This window comes from Colobus angolensis, unplaced genomic scaffold (genome assembly GCF_000951035.1).
Source record: "Colobus angolensis palliatus isolate OR3802 unplaced genomic scaffold, Cang.pa_1.0 Scaffold180, whole genome shotgun sequence".
Lineage (NCBI taxonomy): Eukaryota > Metazoa > Chordata > Mammalia > Primates > Cercopithecidae > Colobus > Colobus angolensis.
In genome coordinates, this window is record NW_012114933.1 from 2,915,526 (window position 1) to 2,929,855 (window position 14,330).

At 37.0% G+C, this 14,330-nt stretch overlaps 1 protein-coding gene across 1 annotated transcript in view; it reads left to right on the forward strand.

Moving 5' to 3' along the window:
- The window catches only part of ITGA1 (integrin, alpha 1), a 166,007-nt gene that overhangs the window by 129,030 nt on the left and 22,647 nt on the right, over positions 1-14,330 (forward strand). Inside the window, exons 18-23 of the mRNA XM_011939342.1 lie at positions 1,951-2,061; positions 4,508-4,717; positions 7,092-7,172; positions 9,438-9,514; positions 11,843-11,932; positions 13,672-13,774. Of these exons, the coding sequence (XP_011794732.1) occupies positions 1,951-2,061; positions 4,508-4,717; positions 7,092-7,172; positions 9,438-9,514; positions 11,843-11,932; positions 13,672-13,774 (672 nt within the window). The remainder of the gene's footprint in view (positions 1-1,950; positions 2,062-4,507; positions 4,718-7,091; positions 7,173-9,437; positions 9,515-11,842; positions 11,933-13,671; positions 13,775-14,330) is intronic.

Sequence of the window (14,330 nt, forward strand, 5' to 3'; positions counted from 1 at the left end):
AACTTGAAAACATTGAATTTCTGTGGGCCTTGTCTGTCAGTTGTGGGTGATAAGTGAATGACTGCTCTGGGGGACAGACTGCTGGGCTGTACACTTTCTGGGATTCATGTAACTATATATCTCGCTGTTTGACTTTAGAGCAAAGGGGAAAATTATCTGGTATTTTCTATCATCTGTAGGCTTTGTGCTACTTCGGGGTTTTTTGTTTGTTTGTTTGTTTTAATTTTAGTGGATGAGGAAGGTTTGGAAAGCAAACTATTAATCTTGAGAGATGGCTGGTAAGCCATTGTGAACCATTTAAAATGTGTTTTGTTGGGACATTGTGTATATGGGGAATGTTCCCAACAGAGGGCAGAAGTTTCCTAAACATTTTCTTAAAATGTACATGAGAGTGATAAAATTAAGAAGCAGCATGAAGGTAATGAGGAAACTGATTTTAGTAACTGACATTAAGACTTAGAGACTTGATGGTGAACTTGGAGCTTTAAAGGAACCAGGCCAGTTTTCCCACTTCTGACTTATTTCTGTATTACTGATATATTCATAGTCTGTATTTTGAAAATTGTAGTTAGGGGCAGGGGAGTGACAGAAAATGTGCATCCTTTTGTGCCACATTTGTTCTTCCTCAGTGATTTTCATGTTGATATGCTTCATGATACTTATCATGAAGCTTATTCTATCAGCACCAAGATCAATCTATTATTTGATAAAATAACACTGGAGTTGCCCCTCCTATTTAGTTCACCAGAACTGAACACTTAGGAATTCGAATGTGGATGAAATTTGAATGGGTATGAAACCAGATATGGCATTGCCTCCAACCTGCTAAAAATCATCTCAATCTATGTTTGTCCACAAATTCAGTGTCTAAGCTCTGTCTAGGCACTGGTGTTTAAAGGACTGAAATATTTTCAACATTTCCAAAATTGTTTTGGAGTTTGGAATAAGCGCTTTGAAATTTGTTCTGGAGTCAGCCAGTGTAGGATTTGTATCCCAAATGTTCCACATTCTGAGAGACTTTGGCAGAGTTGTTTGTTCTCTTAGAGGCTCAGTCTTTCATCTATAAAATAAGGACAATAATAGTTACTCATCTTAGAGAACTGTTGAAGTAATTTGCAATAATGTATATAAAGCTCATAATTTTGAATACTACAAATGATTATTGTTATTGGTGGCATGTTAATAATATTAATCATATTCACATCCTTTCCAAATAATTTTACATTATAAAAGTCTTGGCTGGGCGCAGTGGCTCACACCTGTAATCCCAGCACTTTGGGAGGCCGAGGTGAGTGGATCACCTGAGGTCAGGAGTTCAAGACCAGCCTGGCCAACATGGTGAAACTCCATCTATACTAAAAACACAAAAATTAGCTGGGTGTGGTGGCACATGCCTGTAATCCCAGCTACTCGGGAGGCTGAGGCAGGAGAATCACTCGAACCTGGAAAGTGGAGGTCGCAGTGAGCTGAGATTGTGCCACTGTACTCCAGCCCAAGTGACAGAGAGAGACTCTGTCTCAAAAAAAAAAAAAAACTTATAGCTCTAGGTACATATTATATTAATGAAATGTAACTCATTTTATAGAATGTTTGACCTTCTGAAGGTGGGAAATGTTCCCAGAAGCATCACATAATGATCTTTGGCTTGAGGTCTCAAGAAAAACTATACTGTGATGTAGATAGCTCATATGTTGACACAACAAGGCCCTCTGAGGAGCTGGAAGTGAGTCAACAAGTCATACTCTGAAACTTCCACATTTCCCTATGCTCCTTGTCAGAATGCCAATCCCTCTCCAGGAAAGCAAAAGCCTGATGGAATCTTCTGTCAGATTAGATGCACAAAAATGTTGCAGTAAGCCTGACCCTTGGGGACAGAAGAAGGAGACATAACAAGATCAGAACACCTGGTAAATATGATACCAATGGTATATTGTATGTTTCACCCTCTAGGACAAGCATGACTTTCAGGACTTTGTGAGAATAACGTTGGACTTCAATCTTACCGATCCAGAAAATGGGCCTGTTCTTGATGATTCTCTACCGAACTCAGTACATGAATACGTAAGTCAGATTTCTTTAAAATACAAAATACCAACTTGTGAATATTTTAGTGTCACTAGTAAACTGTGTTTTTTCACTACTCTGCATTGGTCACAAAGAAAGAACAACCAACTGGAAGAAAGAAAAAAAAAGGTAAGCAGGTTTTATTCCTGGTCAGGAATAGGGAAAGAGTGAGCTCTTGCTCTAAAGACCTCCTTCTCCTCAAGCTGTGAAAACCTGGGGAATTTTAAGGAGTTAGATGTGGGGCAGGGAGGTATACGTAAGCATGTCCAGAGAGGAACTCCAGATGTACAAGTACAGATCATAAACATGCTTCCTTATACAACATATGTTCAAGAAATTGTGGCCATTTTCTTCTATGGCAGAGACTTCAGCCCTATAATGATATGTTAATGATCTAAAGGTAACAAGGGGTTGCTGGTTATTGTTTGCTCCATTTTCTCAATGGCTTTATCTTCCTCTAGTAATTGGCAAAGGGTCCTGAAGCTCCCAGGCCATCTGGAGTTGTTTTTCAGAAAGCTTACCTACAGATAAATAGAACAGAAAAAAAAAAAAAAAAACTGCTTAAAAAAAAATCCACTTTCTCAGCTACCTACTATATAACAAAATAATGAACTTTCTCAAAATAATGAATAAAATAATGAACTTACTACTGTGTAACAAAATAACAAACAAAATCTGCTGTTTAAGAAAATAATGAACTTTCTCAGCCACATCTCCACGTTTGCCCTGGTAACATTAAGAAAATCTTGAAACCCATGCACAGATAACCCTAAATCAATTTGAAATGTTTTAAAAAAGAATTAGGCTTTTCTAGACTTTTCCCAATCCTTCGAATTTCCTATTGTTGGAGTTTAAGAAAACTAATAAATGACACTCATTTTCACCTCACTTGAATTTAGGACCAATGGAAAGAAATCTCCCCTGTTATTCTAATTAGCACTGGATTGCAGTGTATGGTTTAGGTATAAAGAGAGTCCTCACACTGAAGCGTTGACTTAGACCACGGATAACCACCTACATCATCAGCAGTGCTGATCCATCTCTGTCCTTCTTCATGGAGCCCACCTTGTAAAACTTGTCAGATGGAGTAGAGCCAAATATGTGCTTCCTGTGGATACACAGCTGCTCTGAGAATAGAAACGAGAGAAAGGGACTGAGTTGTGTTCACTTAGTTCCTGTTCCCAAAGTTAGAGTCCATGTGCCACCCCTGATAGTGAGTGAGGGGAGAGAAGAGGGAGGGTGTCGCTAGCGTGGCTCCAGTGGAGGAGACATTAGGGATGGGGAATTCTTTTTCGCCATACACCTCTCTTCCACTCTCTCTTCCTTCCTACCAGATATATTGATTGTCTTATACACACCAGGCATTAGAACTTACCGTCTAACGCTGGAAACAGGTATTAAGTAGTAATTAGAGCGTATGCTATGCAGGAGGATTTCAGAGCCCTACAGGAACTTCCACCTGGGCTGGGAAGTCAGGAGAGCCCTCCTGAATTTGTACCATTTCAGTGGAGCCCTGAAGGATAGGGCATTTTCCACCCTATTTAGGGGAGTTTGGGGAGCAGAGGGGATGCTAAGTGTGAAAGTCCTGAGCATGAAGGAAACAACGACACTTGCTAGTGTGACTGACACTAAAGAGCAAGAAAGGAGGGGATGTGAGGTGAGGCTGGAGGTAAAGGCAGGGGCCATGTCATTCGGGACTTGGTGCCACTACACAAATTTTAAACTTTTGAAAGAGCAGCGTGGTGTTTTGAAGGTTTTTATTTGGTTCAGTCACGGGACAGGATGCAGCAGAGTGAAGAGTGGTTGGAGGGAAACAGGTGGATGTGGGAGTCCAATGGGAAGCTATTACTTTAATTCGGGGAGGAAATGAGAATGCTTGGGCGAGAGATGGTGGTGGGAATGCAAAAGCAAGAAAGGATTGGAGAGATATTTAGAAGAGGAGTAGAATGGACAGGGCTTGGTGAGTTACATATGGTAGTAGTGGAGAGGCTGTCAATGAAGAAAAATCAAGCGAAACTTCCAGATTTGTGGCTTGACCGTTTTCCACCCTCTCAACTGAACTTTATGACATTCCTAAGTATTTGATTGATTTTAAGAGAAAAATCTCATAATTAGAGTTGAATAGATTTAGATCTTGCAGTACTTGACTTTGTATTTCAAAACTGCCCTTCCCTGGCAGACAAAAGCCAGTACAAAGCACCCATGAAAATTGTGCATTCTTAAAAGGATTAACACAATTTACATTCGTAAGTAAATGTTTATTCTTCTCCCCTTTAAATTATAGGGATAAGTATCAAATCTCTCAAGATTTTTGCAGGGAAATCTTCTTTATGAGTTGCTTAACTTACTTTGGCTGTATGTCATTTTTGTTACACAAATTGATGGGCAATTTTCAATAATGCGTAGCTAAATTTTGAAAAATTCTTTCCTGTCATCATTTCAGATTCCTTTTGCCAAAGATTGTGGAAACAAGGAAAAATGTATCTCGGACCTCAGCCTGCATGTCGCCACCACAGAAAAGGACCTGCTAATTGTCCGGTCCCAGAATGATAAGTTCAATGTTAGCCTCACAGTCAAAAATACAAAAGACAGTGCCTACAACACCAGGACAATAGTGCATTATTCTCCAAATCTGGTTTTTTCAGGAATTGAGGTAAACTTTTAGTTTTTCATCTATTTATTCTCTTAACAGTTATTTACCGAGCCTACTTTTCATGCTACTGAGATAATTACTTTTATTAGATTGATTTTGAAAGAATAGAAGGAATTTTTTACATTAGTCCTCACCAATGGTGAAAGTATTAAGCTTTTTAAAAAAGTTTTATTTATTCAAATATGTATGTCTTTTCTTAGATTCTGTATGAGGAAAGGATAGCTCATGTATAAAAATTTATGTTCTACAAAATCCTTAAACCACTGAAACTGAAATGGAGTCAAGGAAAACAACAACAATCAAAGCCAAAACAGTTTCTGACAGAGAGGTCCCTCTGTGTTGAGCAAAACAATTTTACCTGCAGGAAAATCGAGCCGGGCGCGGTGGCTCAAGCCTGTAATCCCAGCACTTCGGGAGGCCGAGACGGGCGGATCACGAGGTCAGGAGATTGAGACCATCCTGGCTAATGTGGTGAAACCCCGTCTCTACTAAAAATACAAAAAACTAGCCGGGCGATGTGGCAGACGCCTGTAGTCCCAGCTACTCGGGAGGCTGAGGCAGGAGAATGGCGTGAACCCGGGAGGCGGAGCTTGCAGTGAGCTGAGATCTGGCCACTGCACTCCAGCCTGGACGAGAGAGCGAGACTCCGTCTCAAAAAAAAAAAAAGAAAATCAAGATGCCATATCTCCCTTTCTATGCAAAGTCCTTACTTTGGCAAGATACTTGTATTAAATAACTGTGTCTTCCTGATTCGTAACAGAAGTTTCTTTTATTATGTTGGCAAAAAACTATATTAATCTGTGTAAGATGCTATAGCAGAGGTAATCAGCATTTCCAAATTTGAACTTTGCTTTTAATTCTGATCTCCAAATGAATCCCACTGAGTTAAAATTTTGTGTATATTTATATTAATTAATATTACATACAATTTATTTTAAAAACAATGCACTTATTAATATTATACCTATTGTCTACTTTCTGTAAACTCAGATTTCACGGACATTTCTCTCTATCTGTTAGGATGTCACTTAGAGACATGATGACTAAGACAAACCTAAAATTAATGTCCTATATTACTATATTTTGGATTCAATTAAGAATATTAATTATAGGCTGGGCACGGTGGCTCATGCCTGTAATCCCAGTACTTTGGGAGACTGAGGCGGGCAGATCATGAAGTCAGGAGATCGAGACCATCCAGGCTAACACGGTGAAACCCCCTCTCTACTGAAAATACAAAAAATTAGCAAGGCATGGTGGCATGCGCCTGTAGTCCCAGCTACTCGGAAGGCTGAGGCAGGAGAATTGCTTGAACCTGGGAAGCGGAGGTTGCAGTGAGCCGAGATCGCTCCACTGCACTCCAGCCTGGGCGACAGAGAGAGAACAAGACTCTGTCTCAAAAAATAATAATAATTATTAAAATTATAAATATAAATGTGCAAAGTAATCTTGGGGAAAATATTACCACAAAAGTATTCTCTATTAAAAACTATTGCCTATATCCTCCTCAGCTGATTTAATGGCCCGGCAGAGAGGCATAGCTACAAATCTGACAGTGCATCTCTTCTGTGTATATTAACAATAACAACAGTAATAATGATGGCAACCATTTATTGAGTCATATCATGTTTTAGGCCCTGTTCTAAGGATTTCACTTATTTAATTTTCATTAACTATTTTGTAAGTAGGTATGACTGTACTGCAGAGATGCAAAGCTAAAACCTTTTTTTCATGTTGTAACATTCTTGTAATTGCATTTTACAATTGATAACATGTTTATTTACCTGGCAGTGTTATTTTTCCTTCTTATGGGTATGTAAAAATAATGGCGTATCTCATGTTCAATGGCATTTTACATTGGACAAAATATAGTATATGACTAAACCACTTGAAAGAAAATCAGTCCTAGAGAGGTGAGGAATCTTAACAAGGATAAAGCTAACAGTGGTGCTGTCAGGGTTTAAATTCTGGTGGTCACGGGTCAGAGCCTATGCTCTTATCCACTGCACTAAACTCCTCCAATGACTAACATTCAATGAAGGCTGCTCTGTGCCAGTCTTGGGTGTGTGAATTATTTTATGCAGCCACCGCAATCACCCTGTGAGGGAGGTGCTATTAGTACTTCTATTTTAAAACTGAAGATTTAGGCAGGATTGTGAGATATTCTTTGTCTTTCAGGCACCCACAAGTGGTGTTTTAGGATTTCCATGAGTGTAGAACAGCCGGTCCCAGAATTCGGTGCCTCTTCCAGCTAAATCAAGACAAAAATATTGGCAAGGCAGTCACCAAGACACATCTGGGAAAATTCTGAAAGAACACGTTTCAGTATTTCAGCTGCTTGTCTGCTCTGATTCTGTTTACTTTCTCTTCCTAGGCTATCCAAAAAGACAGTTGTGAATCCAATCATAATATCACATGTAAAGTTGGATATCCCTTCCTGAGAAAAGGAGAGATGGTGAGCAGATTATACAAAATACATGTGGAAATTGAATATGAAAAGTAGTATGTGCAAAGACAAACATATAAATCCTTCCAATGGTAGTTTAGGATAATACAAATGAAAAATGTTCAGTTCAAAATTGTGACAGATTAGAATATGCTATGGTCCGAATGTTTGTGCCCCAGCAAAATTCGTATGTTAATACTTAATCCCCAATGTGATAGTAGTAAAAGATGAGGCCTTTAGGAGGTCATTAGGTCCAGAGGGTGGAGCTCCCATGAGGGATTAGTGTCCTCATAAGAGAGGCTTGAGGGAGACTGTTACCCCTTCTACCATGCGAGAACACGTAGCAGGTACCATCTATGAGAACTGGGTGTTTCCAGACACTGAATCTGTTGGTGCCTTGATCTTGGACTTCCCAACCCTCAGAACTGTGAGCAAAATATTTCGGTTATTTATAAATTGCCTGGTATAAGGTATTTTGTACAAGGTGTAAGGTACACAATACATTATACCAGGCAATTTATAGATAACAGGAACATACTGTAACAACCTTGTAACACTTCTCACACGGGCAGACTCGAACACCAAGACAAGATTTAAAGTTTATACTATGTAACATATCTAATTTATATTAGATCACATATCTCATAAAATGGAGCTGGGAAGTTCTGTTATTGGAGTCTCCTAGGTAGTAGGTGTCTCTGGCCTTCAAGAAAAAGAATGCTTCAAATAGATTGGTTTAGAACTTAATTCAGAAATTCTCCTTCCATCTCTCTCTTTTTAAAAAACAATTGCCTGGGAGGCCGAGACGGGCGGATCACAAGGTCAGGAGATCGAGACCATCCTGGCTAACACGGTGAAACCCCATCTCTACTAAAAAATACAAAAAACTAGCCGGGCGAGGTGGCGGGCGCCTGTAGTCCCAGCTACTCGGGAGGCTGAGGCAGGAGAATGGCGTAAACCCGGGAGGCGGAGCTTGCAGTGAGCTGAGATCCGGCCACTGCACTCCAGCCTGGGTGGCAGAGCGAGACTCCGTCTCAAAAAAAAAAAAAAAAAAAAAAAACAATTGCCTTATTGAGATATAATTCATGTAGCATAGAGTTCACTCATTCAAAGTGTGTATTTCATTGAATTTTAGTACATTCACCAAATTATAAATTGTGCAGTCATTTTGACACTTGAGTTTAGAACACACCACAAAGAAACCACATATGCATTGGCAGTCACTCTGATTTTCCTCAACAGCCTTTCTCCCAACCCCAGGCAACCACTAATCTACTTTCTTTTTCTGTGGAACGAATTTAGTTTCTAAATATTAATTGATTTTTGTTTGCAGTTCTAGAATCAGGCACCACCGTATTCTATAAAATAAAATGAGTGATGGAAGAGCTGAGGAGAGGACATTGACTTTATAGACAGAAAAGGTCTAAAGAAAGCAGAAACAGAACGAAAAGTTGATTGGTCAGTTCAAAGTTATTTTCCTTGTAAAAGTGAAAGCAGAGGGGATTTTCTTATCATGCTGTCTGAAACTGGCTTGACTGGGGATTTGGTGATTATCTCTCACTTTCCTCATCTCCCAAAAATTCAGACAAGTGATTCAATTTCAGCTTTATGGTGTGGAACTTAAGCGTTATTTAGTCTGTTGGGCCTAGAGCAAGAGCTCAGTCCAAACCAGTGACCTCCTATATATTTTATTTAACATATTTCATAGTCTATTCTGGCTGCTATAACTAAATACTATAAACTGAGTAGCTTATAAACCAGAAGTTTATTTCTCATAGTTCTGGAAGCTGGGGAGTCCAAGGTAAATGCACTGATAGATCCAGTGTCTGGTGAGGGCCCATTTCATGCTTCATATAAGACGTCTTTTCAGTGCATCCTCAGATAGCAGAAGCAGGGAGGCAGCGTTCTGAGTCCCCTGTTACAAGGGTACTCATCCCACTCATGCAGGCTCTGCCCTTATGATCTCATCAGCTGCCCAAAGGCCCCATCACCTAATATCATCACATTGGTGTTTAGGTTTCAACACATGAATTTTGAGGGGCAACATTCACGTCATAGTAATATGTAAAACACAGTACACATTCACACCGAAAAGAACGTGTATATTATATATTCTTCTATTTTTGAGATACAATAAGGTTTCATTTTGTAAGACAATGTTTCTCAAATAACTTCATAATTTGAGTTTAGGTAATGTCATTTATCGAAATTGAATATTTTAGTCAAAGTAAACAATTTCTTATCTGTTGCTAAAGACATATTTTTATTTTATAGGTAACTTTCAAAATATTGTTTCAGTTTAACACATCCTATCTCATGGAAAATGTGACCATTTATTTAAATGCAACAAGGTGGGTTTACATGTGTATAAATATAAGTATATGAATGTATATTGCTGCTTCTGTGTATTTTGAATATTTTGCTCTATAAACTCACTGATCGTTTCTTCCAGGTTGCAGGAGATCAGTAGAAGTGGAAGGCAATTAACCACTTTGCTTCACAAAAACACCCTTATGAATAATTAGTAAAATAAAGAAATTTTCATTTAATAGAAATGATTCACCTAACTATATTAAATCAATGAGCTATAGAAGATACCATAATCGCATATCATTTATATCTGCCAAATTGCATTTAAATTCATAAAAAATTTACTGATAATTTAAAAACTTTCGCTGACTGCCCATCGAGGTCAAATGAATCACTAGATGGACTTAAAAGTTTTGTGATATCCTTTTGTAATCTAATATACTTTATTCACATCAGTCAGAACTTCTGAAAGGTATCATAGAACACACAGAGTAACAACAGCAAAGGCCCAATAAGGAAAGTGAAATAGTGGTCTTTCTTCGAATTGTATATGTCCACTGACCTGTCTCCAGTGAGATGGTGTCTTTTACTGTTTTATTCACAGTGACTAGCATTGTGCCTACCATATTATAATCACTACATAGATGTAGACTAAACGAATAAATTAATGAATTAATGGATTAATTAATTCTGTACGTTAAGTCAACTCAACAAACATTTATTTGACAACTATTATGCCCAAGATATTGAATCAGTCGCTGATATTGAATTAGTCACTGTAAGGAATATAAAAATTACATAGGGTCAGTATTGCAGTAGGGGGTTGAGACTAGTATAAAATTGTTGTATCCTGGGATAGAATAAAAACAATCCATTATAGAGATATAAAGCTGTGTCAGAAAATTACTGGAAGCTGAAATAATATCTACTTGGCAATGGGAACCCAAAAAAGCTTTATCAAGAAAATTATAATTGAGAAAGACCTCGAAGGGTAGACAGCCTTTCACAGAGAGGTCAGTGAATAGCACTAGGTGGAGCATTTCAGGCAAAATATACAGCTTAATTAAAAAGGTTATCAATTTTAGCTGAAATATAAAGAATACATAAAGTAGCCATGAAAATAAGCAGGAAGTGTGCATTCTATCATATTACGCTAGGCACTGAATGTCAGTCAAGGTATTATTTCTGAATTGAACAGACCGTGAAAAGCCAGTAAAGTTTCTGAGAGGTAAAGTCATCTGTACAGAGCTGCTGCTTATGGAGACTGATTTAGGAAGGCTGCAGTGTGGAATGGGTGAGAGAAAAGGGGACCATTCACGCTAAGAGCTGAGTCACACAAATACCTATAATCCAAGGCAGCATGCTTGCTTTCTCTGTCCTGCTGCTTCTGAGCCACTTTACACATTTGGGAATAACCAGAGTCATTAAAAAGTACTCTTATGCTCATTCTGTGAGACAGTATGTTAGGTGCTTGGTCAGTTGGTGGAGGGGTATGTGTGATAGTAATAAAGAAAGCTAACACTGAATATTTCCTATGTCCTAGGCACAGTCTGAAGCACTTTATACTTATTACTCATTTAATCATCATTTATTACTCATTTAATATCCCATCTTATAGATGAAGAAACCAAGGCAAAGACAGATAAGTAATTTGACCAACATGTATCAGTGTCCAAGAACAATCCCATTCTCTGGCCCCAGAGCCAGTGTTCATTACTCATTGTATCATTTGTATGTGCTTTCTAATACGAGGAAATATGTATATGTTGTATACACATATATACATGTGTTTACATAATATATAATTAAAGTGATAACCAAAATCAAAGGAATAAATCAGTGCTTAACAAATAATACGATCCTCAAGTACTTAGTATAGAAAGACTATTAAAGAAGAAAACAAAAGACTTTAGATTTACTCTCAGCTGTGTGACCCTAATCACTTATCTTTGCTAAGTCCTCATCTGTGATAAATAAGAATCACCTGGGGGTAGATATGTGGTTAAAAACAGAAATTCCTGGGCCCCAAGTTGGAACCACTACATCCACATTTCTAAGGGAAGCCTGGTAATCTCTGTATTTTAACAATTAAACCCAAGGATTCTCATCATTATTGTCATAAAATTTTGAAAAACATAAGTCAGTGTGATTGTCAACTCTAGTTGCACATCAGAATCAACTTGGGAACTTTCAACCATACCAATCATTTCTGATCTCCTTCTTCACCCCAATTTAAAAAATAATTAAAAATTATACCCTTCGGTGCTTTTATTTAGTTGCCAGGACAAGCTTCTCTTTCAAACACTTAGAAATATCTCTAAATAGTCAAGATTTTAATGGTTTGTCTGAATGTGCTGTGTATTTTCTAGCGACAGCGAAGAACCTCCTGAAACCCTTTCTGATAATGTAGTAAACATTTCTATCCCAGTAAAATATGAAGTTGGACTACAGTTTTACAGGTAAGAGAAAACTACATTTTTATGTTGATGCCTTTCTATTAACCCAGTGGTTCTGAAAGTGTGGTCCCTGGCTGGCCAAGGGCATCAGCATCACCTGGAAACTTGTTAGGCAAATTCCCTGGCCCCACCTGAAACCTACCAAATCAGAAACTCGGAGGATGGGGGGGGTTAAACAATCCTTCCAGGTTATTCTCATGCATCCTAATGCATAACCCAAAATGTTAGGTGTTAGTGATACCAGATTGCATTCGCTGTCCAGCGTTAACTCCTGAATGCAAGTTGAAGACCCAAAAATCCTTCACAAAACACAATATTTTCTTAGAGGCCACCAGCATATTTCTTGGTCATTGTTCTCATCCTGTGGAAGCTGATCAGTCTTCTCAATCTGGACACACAAGATTAAAGCATTTGTCATTGATAAGAACTGTTTATTTCTTCCACCATTCATAAACCATTCTTTCTCTTAAGAACTTCTTATCTATCCAAATACAAACCATGTTGACAAACTTTCTATAATTGTCCCTGCTTAAGCAGAACTTCAAGCTTTTTGCTAAATAAATATGTGCAATATATATATATAAAGTATAAGAATCATTGGCAAGTTGGTTTATTCTAAAAGTCTTATCATTTTATTAATTTTTAGATAGTGGTGGCTAGCATTTATTGAGCCTTTCTGTTCTGTCTTATCTGATCCTCATGATAATGCTATGGTTCAAATACAACTACTATCTCCATTTTCCAGTTGAAGAATTTGAGGTTCGGAGAGGCTAATTTACCCAAGGTTATATATTCAGGAAGTGTTAGTTTAAACCATTTCACATGCTTTTTTTTTTTTTTTCTTTTAATTTGAAAACTGTTTTAAATTGACACATAATTATTGTACATACCTATAAGGTGCTTGGAGATGTTGTGATGCAAGTAATATATAGCAATTAAACAGGGTAATTAGAACATGCATCGTCTCAAACATTTATCTTTTTTTGCTTTGGGAACATTCAATATCTTCCTTCTGGCTTAATTTATTATCTATGGAACTCTGTACTAACTGGAGACTACAAAAATGGCATGATTATAGGATATACATATAGATTGTGCTAATATTTCTCAGCCTTTAAATTCTGTTGGCTGTTTTCTATTTTTCTGTATGCACTTCTATTGATGCACTGACTTTTCCCCAAGAGTTTTCCATTTACTTAAAATCAAATTTTGGCAAACACTTAGAAATATTTTTGTCTTCCCTTGACCGAAGTGCTGCTAAAAACATGCTATTTTACTGTACCAAGTTCATCCAAAGAACATGGTGAAGCTGTGTGGAGAAGACTGAACTTTTCAGTTTAGCAGTAAATATAGGACTTTAAATTATGAAATGGTAAAAATTTTAAATCTATTTATAATTCAGCATTACATTTTAACTTCATTTTTCAGTAGGTATAAATGGTATAAGTGAATTTATGGAAATTTTTCACTTGCTAACAATGAAATTTTAACTTTTAAAACTCATATTCTAGCATTTTGGGGACAAATAAGCATCAGTGACTATTGAACTAAATTATATAATCCTTCTCACTCTCCTCAAAGATTTAATTTTAACTTTCAAGGTAAATGAATTCCCCTGTGATTTGAAAGCCCTACAAATATTTTTGTGGAATTACATGATATGGAGAAAGAAAATAATGAGGCCAAATAAAAGTTAAACTTTGTTGTGTTTTATTTTTCTTCTTCTAATTAATTCTTTTAAGCTCTGCAAGCGAATACCACATTTCAATTGCTGCCAATGAGACAGTCCCTGAAGTTATTAATTCTACGGAGGACATTGGAAATGAAATTAATATCTTCTACCTGGTAAGAAATTACCTCTAAAATAGTATTCTAATGGAGTTATTTGTAAATATATAAATTAAAGCATTAACAGATGCATAAAAACATGTTCCTTCAATGTTTAGTCTCTATATTCCAGCATATTTTCTTTATAATTCCATAAATATAAATATAAGCATATTATATATAATTATAATTTTCCATTTATGTTTTTCTTTGTAATTCCACTGAATATTTAAATTTGTGATAATTATATTTTCAAATCAATTTAGAGATCTAAGTCTCTAATTTCCTCAAAATGAGATACCATTAGAATGGCTTTCTAGAAAAAAATATAAACTATGGAACTAGATAGATGATACCGATAAACCTGTAGACTTTACTTGCATTATTTTTCCAGTTTGACTGAAAAAAGTACCTTTTCATTAATTATGACTATATCAGAAATTTGTTATCACAATTGTCTTGGCAAATTTTTTTACTCAACAAATAAATATGTATCATGTTCTCCTTATTGTTGCCTTTCACATGCATTGTACTATCAATCACTTATGTTGGTACTACCACCTCCTTAAGTGAC